This window comes from Suricata suricatta, chromosome 12 (assembly GCF_006229205.1).
Source record: "Suricata suricatta isolate VVHF042 chromosome 12, meerkat_22Aug2017_6uvM2_HiC, whole genome shotgun sequence".
NCBI classification, from domain to species: domain Eukaryota; kingdom Metazoa; phylum Chordata; class Mammalia; order Carnivora; family Herpestidae; genus Suricata; species Suricata suricatta.
This window is the reverse complement of record NC_043711.1, coordinates 78,918,112-78,928,064: the sequence shown is the minus strand read 5'-3', so window position 1 is coordinate 78,928,064 and position 9,953 is coordinate 78,918,112. Positions and strand designations below refer to the sequence as shown.

Below are 9,953 nucleotides of genomic sequence, written 5' to 3'. Positions count from 1 at the left end.
ATATACACACACACACAATATGGCAATGAGAAAGAATGAAATCTGGCCATTTGTAGGAAAGTGGATGGACCTTGAGGGTGTCATGCTAAGCAAAATAAGTCAGGCAGAGAAGGATAGATACCGTATGTTTGCATTCATAGGTCTTACAGGAGAGACCTGGCAGGGAACAATGGGGAGAGGAAGGGGGAAAGAGAGCGGGGAAGAGTGAGGGACACAGATCAAGGGAGACTACTGAATACTGAAAACGAACCATGGACTGAAGGGGGAGGGGGAGGGAGGGAAGGGGTGATGGTCATGGAGGGGGGCATTTGTGGGGAGAAGCACTGGGTGTTATATGGAAACAAATTTGACAATAAACTATTATTAAAAAATTAAAAAAATAAAAATAAAAAAAAGAAATGCACATAAAAAAACCACTTTGTATGATCCATCATTACACCGGCTGAGAAGTATGCAACTTAATGGAATCTGGAAGAAATTCTTTTCAAGCAGTGAAATGATGAAATAGTTTGTGAAATAAAATGAGAAATGAATAGCAGAACAAGAAATCGAACATTCTTAAATATATAGAAATAAAACTCCTCATTATTAAAAAGTCAAAAGTTGAACAAAAAGGAATCACAATGGAATTTAGAGAACACCTTGCGATGAACGAAAATAGAAACACAACTTGCCAAAACCTACAATCTGTGGTGAAAGCAGCTCTAGAGGGAAATTTATGACTCATGCCTATGTTTAAGTAGAAGAAAGATCACAGAATGCTTAGTAACTATACATCTTGAGAAGTCAGAAAAAGAAGAGGAAAAATAAGCCAGAAGCTAGCAGAATGAAGGAAATAATAAGGTCTAGTATCTCTATAGTATATATAAATCAAATGTGAAATAAAAACAACAGAGGGGAACCCTTTTGCACTGTTGGTGGGAATGCACACCTGTGTGGCCACCTTAGAAAACAGTATGAGGGCACCTAAAAAAATTAAATATAGCACTACCGTATGTTCCAGCAATTGCACTACTCAGAATGTATCCAAAGGACACAAAAATGTTGATTCAAAGATTCTTAAAAACCCCAATGTTTATAGTAGCACTGTACTGTCAACAATAGCCAAGTTATGGAAAGAGCCAAAATATCCATCGACTGATGAATGGATAACACACACACACACACACACACACACACACACACACTATATAATACCATATATAAAATAACTAATATATATACTATATACCATATACTAACATATAATATACATACTATATACTATAATACAATGTATATGAATACTATACAGTGATGAAAAGGAACGAAATCTTGCCATTTGCAACAACATGGATGGAACTAGAGGATATTATGACAAGTGAAATAAGTCAGTCAGAGAAAGAGAGATACCAAAAAAGTTCACTCATATGTGGAATTTGAGAAACTAAACAGATGAACATAGGGGAAAGGAAGGAAAAATAAGATACAAAGAGAGGGAGACACACCATAAGAGACTCTGAAATACATAAAACAACTTGAGGTTTGCTGGAGGGGAGATAGGTGGCAGGGGGGATGGGTTCAATGTGTGATTGGCATTAAGAAGATCAGTTTTCAAGATGAGCTATAGGTGTCATAAGTAAGAGCTGAATCACTGGGTTTTACTCCTGAAGCCAGGACTACACTGGGGGTTTAAATAAAATCTTAGAGGAAAAATAAAACCAATATCAACAGCCAAAAATTAAGTGCATTTTTATACATTAATGGTGAGCAATTCAAGGGAAGTTAGCAAACAATTCCACTTATACTAACATCAAATAGTATAACATGCTTAGGAGTAAATTTTTGCATGGGGATGAAAGAAATGAAAGAAGTCATAAGTGGGAAAACTTTCTCTGTGCATTGGAAGACTTCATATTTTAGGGTGTCATTACTCGCTAAAGAGATCCACAGATTAAATACAAGTGCTATCAAAATCCCTGTGGCATTTTCTTTGTTGCAGACATAGGGAAGCCGATTTTAAACTTCATATGCAATCTCCAGGGATCCCAGATGACCAAACAATCCTGAAGAAGAAAATAGGTGGAATACTACTACATCTTTACTTAAAAACCTACTACATGGTATAGTAAGTAGAGTACTCTAGTACTAAAAAGGAAGAGAGGTAAAAGCAATGGGATGCAGTAGAGAGACTAGCAATATTCCCTGACATGTATGGTCAAAAGCTTTTTCAACAAGCGTGCCAAGACCATCCAACGGGGCAAAGAGTGATCTTTTCAACATGAGATGTTAGGAAAACTGGATATCTACATGCAACAATGAAGCTGATCCCTCACCTTACTCTGTGTAGAAAAATGAGCTCAAATCGAATGAAGGGACCTCAATGTAGGAGCTAAATCTACAAAAGTCAGAGAAAAAAAACTGTAGGCAAAATTCATGATATTAGACTTGGCAATGATTTATTGTATGAGAAACCAAAAGCAAATATAACAAAATTAAAAATATATAAATTGGGATTCATGAGAATTAAAAAGTTTTGTTGCAGGGGTCCCTGGATGCCTCAGTCCATTATGGGTTTGACTCTGGCACAGTCATGGTTCATGGATTCGAGCCCCACATTTGGCTCTGAACTGGTGGCACAGAGCCTGCTTGCCATTGTCTCTCACTTCCTTTCTCTCTGTCCCTCTTCTGCTTCTGTGCCCTCTCTCTTAAAATAAATAGGTAAGCTTAAAAAAGAGAACTTTTAGGCATCATAGGATAATATCAAAAGTGAAAGAGAACTCACAGAATGGGAGTAAATATTCCCAAAGCACATGTCTCAGAAAGGATTAATAACCACCATATATAAAGAACTCCTATAATTCAACAACAAAATAATGAACAGCCCAATTAAAAAAAGGACGTAGGAGTAGAATAGACATTTCCTCCATGAAGATATTCAAGTGGTAAGAAAGCACATGAAAAGATGTTGAACAATACTAGTCCTTAGAAAAATGAAAATCTGAACCACAATGAGATACCACTTTCCCTGAGAATGGCTTTTACCAAAAACAAAATATAGCAAAACCAAAATACATACAAGAAAATAAAAAAAAATCACTGGGCAAGATGTGGACAAATTTAAATCATTGTACGTCATTGTCCGGAAATATAAAATGGTGCAGTCATTATGGGAACAGTGATGTTTTTATTAAAATTTAAACATAGAATTTACATATGATCATAATATTCCACTTTTCAGTAAATACCCGCCAAGTTACAGGTATGTACTCAGATAATTGGGCATCCATGTTCATAACAGTATTATTCACAGTAACCAAAGGGTAGTAGAAAAAATTCATATCCATAGATGAATGGATAAAAATAGTTGATGTAGATATATTCAATGGACTTGTATTAAGCCTTAATAAGCAGAGATAGTCTTATATATACTATCAGATGATACATACAATGGATGAACCTAAAAAATATCATTGTAAGTGAAATATGCCAAATACCAAAGGACAAACATATTATTCCACTCACATGAAGTACCTAGAAGAGATAGATTGTTAGATACAAAAAAGTAGAATAGAGGTTATCAGTGTCTGAGGGGGAAGAAGGAATGGAGAATCCTTGTTTAATAGGTACAGAGTGTTTGTCTGCTTCAGTCGTTGTAAAACTTCCTGAAATGCACAGGGGTGCTGGCTTCCAAATTTAGTGAATGTCCTTGATGCCAGTAGCTTGTACCATTAAAAATTGTGACACAGTAGATTTTATGTTATGTGTAGTTCAGCACAGTAAGAAACATGAACTCAAAGAAGGTGATCGCCCCATTTAGAGTCTTTGATTGGACTAAGTGGCTCGAGGACAAAGAAAATGTATGGTTCCAGAAACTGGTAGATTTGAGAAACCTGCCTTTGAAGAGGGGGAATCGAACCACAGGAACACCTAAACAAAGGAAATAGTAGTCCACAAAATTGTTTGTGTTCTGAGAAGAATTATGAGAGATTGCCTATGTCTGGACATTGAGTTATACACTGAAGGGACACAGTCATTTTGGGGGCAATCATTTAATTTCAAGATCAAGACTTTACCGTTGGGTTTCACTGCCTAAGAGGCTAGCCAGTCTCTTGAGACATAGAGAAATACAATTTCCTTCTTTTAGAAGTGTCCTAAAAGCTAGGCAGGGATATACATCAGAGGAGAGGGGTCCAGGGCGTCACACATACATCCCGTGCTCTTTTCTATTTCTTAGCTACTCAGGGAGAACATTTGTGGTTCGCTCTTAAAGAGTGTGAGCTGGCAAAACCATGCACTTAGCCCAATTTGCAACCAAACCTGCTTCCTAAGGAGGGCACATGCTATTACAGGCAAGTCTTGGGTGTGCCAGGTTCCTGAGGTGGTCTGATTTATAAGTCTGGAGAAGAAAGTTGGGGTCAGGAAGACGAACTGCTAAGAAAAATGGGAAGAAATAGGAATGCATCCTGGGGGATGAAATGGAGGAAACAGGGGAGAAAGGTGGTAAGAGGGATTAGAGGGTCGACGGAGTTAGTGAAAGATGTAAGCTCTGCCATTTGTATCTATAATCCTCACATTTCCATCTCCACCAAGGCCCTGCCCCTGAACTCTGGATTTCTATCCAATCAGCCACTCAACAATTTTTGGAGATAGAAGTAAACCTCTCACAGTTACGATCTCCCCAACTGAACTCCATTTCCAATACATCCTTGTACATCTCGGCTGAGGCACTTTTATTCTCCCAGAGGCTCAGGTCCAAGCTTTTGGGAGCCTCTTTCCACCCCACATCCTATGCATCAAAAGACCCTGTTGTTCCCCTTCTTCAGGCACCCACAATCTGACCTCTTTCCACTCTCGTCCTGGCCACAGTCCTGGTGCAAGCTATATGTCCTTGTTTGCATGAATGTGGTGAGCTCCTGAATGCTGTTGTTGCTTCTGTCTATGCCCTGTGGTGGTCTAATCTTAACCAAATACCAAAATAAGTTAAAGCTCATTCACATTATGTCACTTCTGTCTTCAAAGCCTTGCAGTGGCAACCATTCCACTCAGAGTAAAAGCCCAAATCCTTGAGCAGAACAAGAGAATTTTGCTTTCAGAACCTGTGCATACGTTGTTCTGATGCTGTTCAGGAAGGCTTTCCTACCAGAAATCACATGGCCCACACCCCCACCTTCTTATAATCTTGCTCACATCTCCCTTCTCAGTGATGACCACCCAGGCTGCCTCTTTATATATATCTCACCCTAAAGAATCTCTCATTGTCTTAGCCAGCTGTACTATCATTTTTTTTTAAACACTCATCACTTTCTGGTATACTGTGGGATTTGCTTAATTAGTATATCTATTGTCTCCAGTCCTTTTGTCCACTATGGTGTAACCTCCACAGGACCCACTACTTTATCTCTTTTAATAGCCAGCACCCCCTAAGCTCATGTAACTGTTCTTGGCACCTAGTACTTATCTAAATATTTATGTAATGTGTGAATTGCCCAGTGAAGCCTCTTTTGGAGATCCTGCACTCTATTTTCAGTGGAGCATTTCTCAGGAAATTATGAGAAGCTGAGTTTCCAATGAAGATGTCGTGGGGGGAAACAATCATTTGCATATACCCAGGAAGCAGAAAGGTCCAAAAGAAGCAAACCACAAATGCTCTTCCCCACACCCTCCCTTCCCTTCACCCATTGGCAGATCTGCAGAAACCTTAAGGGATGGCTGTGGGGTGACAGGGTTTGAGAAGAAGAGTGGTTAGACCCGGAGCTCTAGAATCAGACTGCCCGAGTTCAAATCATAGACCTGCCATCACCACTGAGTGACCATGGACTTTTCTGTGACTACTTTTCTCTTCTGTAAGCTAAGGGTAGTAGCATTTGGGGACACTAAAAAAAAAAAAAAAAAAAAAAAAAGAAAGGGAGAAAGAAAAGAAAAATGTCTGCCTTGGATACAAAGATCATACATAGGTAATGACAGATGCATGCCTCTCCAAGTATGTGTGGTACACCGTGAGTTCTCAGGAGATTAAAACGTTATGAGGCCCTTAATGTCCAGGGACAGAGGGAATAATGACTCATGAGATTTCCTGAGGCTTGGAGGCATCAGCTGACACAAGTGATTGGGATCAGGATATAAGTACAGGTGCAGATCATATAGGTAGGACTCTCCGCGTCTTGTATCCCCTTCTTTCCTCTTCACTCTGATCCAGTAGGGAAGAGGGCCACCAAGGCAGTAATACACAAGGTTCTAATCATTTTACCCAGAAAGAAGTTTACTTGCCTTAGGACCTTGGTGGAGGGTGAGCAGTAAGTTTAGAGAAGTGGAAAAAGAGCTACCCAAACACATGTTCAATGTACACTTCACGTAGAGTGGATGTGATGTGATGATGGCAATAAGGAAAGCATTTTCAAATACCTCATGTGTGTGCACATGCCTGTGCATGTACCCTTCCTCATGCTCACTCATACATGCACACACACACATACACAAGTGCATTGACAAGTACATACAAAGTGTGGCCTAGCATGCTGGTGTACAGATCATTTTGAGGACTACATGAAATTGTAATACATTTTAAAAGCTCAATAAAAGTTTTGGTACATAGGAAACATCTAACACATCATTAATGGAAGTTTGGGAATATACATCACAGATTTGGGACTCTGGAGACCTCAGAATGTGTTAAGTGATGCCTCCTCTTCTGTTTCCCTCTCTGTATTTTCTGATGTTTCCACTGAGAGGCCACGCAGCATGACATGGTTAAAAGAAGGAACCGTGGAGCTGGGTGGCCTGGACATGAACCCCAGAAGCAGCACTGACTTAGGTAGCTGACATTTGGCCACTCTCTCTGCCTGAGTTTCTCCATCTGCTGATTGGGAGCACAGTCCTAGCTATCAGGCAGGGTTGCTGCGAGGATTAGATCATTTAATACGTACACTTGTCCTTGTGGCTGATTAAAGCATCCCCTGTCTGGACACCACTGGTAACCAGCTGCAGGTGATGGATCCAGAGAGGAAATGCTCACATCCCGGATTCCATGCTCTCAGAGGACACCCAGTCCTTGGCCTTCTGGGGCAGCCATGGGCAGCACACCTGTGCTTACTTGGAGGCCCTTAATGTCCAGGGACAGAGGGAGTTTGAGGGGGCAGGGGAAGGGGATTGCACCCCAAGGCAATGCTTACCTGTGAGTCCCAACAGCACAGCCAGCAGCAGGTAAGGAGGCAGGTGGGGCCCGGAGGCAGGGGCCGACATCACGGAGGCCTGGGGACCCTCTCTGTGCAAATGTGTGTGCTGGGGAGATTAGGCCTCTCTTCTTTTGAGAGGAAAACCCGCCCTCTTCCGTAATTAAGAGGAAGTTCCTATGACGGGGTGACATGGCTGTGAGGAAGCAATCTGCTTCTAGATTGTGACATAGAAGTCAGGCAGAGAAGGCCTCACTTGGTGAGGGTCCTCTTCTTACATTTCAGAGAGAGTGGAGAGGCCCAGGAGAAATACTGCTCCCTTTCTGCATGGGGCCTCTACCTGCCTCCAGTAGGCTCCTTCCCCCATTTTGAGGTCCCAAATTGGGTGTAGAGATTACTTAAAAAAATAAGAAAACAAAATGTTTTGTATGTCCTTGCCTCCAATTAAACACATCATTTCCTCCATTCTTTCAGCAGAGGAAGTGGGTTATATGTCCCAGAAAATAACATTCCCAGGCATTTATCTGAGCACAGAAGACCACGGCCAGACAAAAACCTCATATGACTGTTTAGAGCTTTTTTCTTTGTCATAGGAAAAAAAGGGACACATCCAAAATGTCCAGCAATAAGGGGATGTTTGAGCAAATGTAGCAGATTTATACCAGGAAATACTTCTCAGCAATAAGAAGGAATAAATTATTTACATGTGCACAACCTATAAGTTTCTCAAGGCATTATGTTGAGTGAAGAAAATCACTATCAAAATGTCACATACTGTGTGAATCCATGTACACAACATTCTCAAAGTTGTAGAGAGCAGAGTGGCACGTGCCAGAGATTTGGTGTGGTGCTGTGAGAGATTTGGCTGGTGGGCATGTGAAAGCCTAGCACAGGGAAACCTTTGTTCTGAGACACTTTCAGTGTTTTTCAAAGAATAAAAATTTAAATTTTCATGAAGTGAAATTGATTGATGTTTTCTTTTATCAATTCTACTTCTTGTGTCTTTTCTTTCTTTTTTTTAAAAATAGTTTCTTGTCAAATTGGTTTCCATACAACACCCAGTGCTCTTCCCTACAAGTGCCCTCCTCCATTACCAACACTGCCGTTCCCCCTCCCCCTCCCCCTCCCCCTTCAACCCTCAGTTCATTTTCAGTATTCAATAGTCTCTCAAGTTTTGCGTCCCTCTCCCTCCCCAACTCTCTTTCCCCCTCCTCTCCCCCTGGTCCTCCGTTAGGTTTCTCCTGGTCTCCTGTTAGACCTATGAGTGCAAACATATGGTATCTCATGTCTTTTTTAAAAAGGTCTCAGCTAACCCCAAACCATTAAAATTTAGTTTTGGTTTTTTCCTACAGTTTCTTCTAGAAGTTTTATGGTCTTAGAATTTAAATTTATATGTGTATCTATCTGGTCATTTAAATTTGTTTTTAGTATCATTGTGTATATTGTACAGTAATATTTGTATAAGGTAATAATTTTAAGACATATTAAATTTTGTGTGTATTATAAGGAAACAGTCAAGATTCTCCCTCCTCCTCCTCCTCCTTCTCTGTCTCCTTCTTCTTATTCTTCTTCTTCTTCTTCTTCTTCTTCTTCTTCTTCTTCTTCTTCTTCTTCTCTTTACATATGAATATATAATTGTTTCAATGCCATTTGGTGAAAAGAATAGCCTTTCCACATTGAATTGCTTAGGCAATTTTGTCAAAAATCACTTGGTCAAATATGTCTTATGTATGGATCCAATATATTTTTTTCATGCCAGGGCAAAATTTATTTTTAAAATAGTTAAAAAAATTTTTATGATCAAAGTTGACATACCGTGCTATGTTAGTTTTAGGTGCTGAGCATTGTACTATGACAATTCTGTGCATTGCACAATGCTCACTATAGTAAGTGTAGTCACCATTTGTCACCATACAACATTATTCCAATACCGTTGATTGTATTTCTCTGTGGGGTATATTCATCCCCTTGAGTCATAGGGCACATGATGTTTTTTCCCCAAAGTATTACTTAAATTCTAGTTAGTTAATGGACAGTGCCCTATTGGTTTCAAGAGTAGAATTCAGTGATTCACCAATCACACCAACTCCCAGTGCTCATCATAACAAGTACCTTCCTTAATATCGAAGACCCATTTAGCCCATTTCTGACCTTCTTCTATCAACCTTCAGTGTGTTCTCTATCATTAAGAGTCTCTCAGGGTTTGATTTATCTCTCTTACTTTTTCCCCATCCATATGTTCATCTGTTTCATTTTTTAAATTTCACATACGAGTGAAATCATCTGGTATTTGTCTTTCTCTGACTTCTTTTGCTTAGCATAGTATACCTAGCCTTATCCATGTCATTGCAAATGGAAAGATTCCATTCTTTTTGCTGGTTGAGTAATATTCCATTATACACGTATATCTTTTTGCTTATATTTATGTTTTTTGTAAGTTCTTTTTTAATTAATTTTTAAAAATTCATATCCATACAACACCCAGTGCTCTTCCCCTCAAGTGCCCTCCACCAGCACTGGGTGTTGTATGGAAAACAATTTGACAATAAAATATTATGGAAAAAAAATTCATATCCAAGTTAGTTATCATATAGTGCAACAATGATTTCAAGAGTAGAGTCCTTATCCATTTAGCCCATCCCCCCTCCCACAACATCTCCAGTAACCCTCCGTTTGTTCTCCATATTTAAGAGTCTCTTATATTTTTGCCCCACTCCCTGTTTATATATTCTTTTTGCTTCCTTTCCCTTATGTTCATCTGTTTTGTGTCTTTAAATTTTTTTAATGGTTTTTATTTATTTT

General features: G+C 39.6%; 1 protein-coding gene across 1 annotated transcript in view; it reads right to left on the bottom strand.

Moving 5' to 3' along the window:
- Window positions 1-7,259, bottom strand: part of LOC115273597 (signal-regulatory protein beta-1-like) — a 26,500-nt gene extending 19,241 nt beyond the window's left edge. The window contains exon 1 of the mRNA XM_029916708.1: window positions 7,152-7,259. Coding sequence (XP_029772568.1) covers window positions 7,152-7,221 — 70 coding nt within the window. The 5' untranslated portion in view covers window positions 7,222-7,259. The remainder of the gene's footprint in view (window positions 1-7,151) is intronic.
- Window positions 7,260-9,953: the final 2,694 nt, after the last annotated feature.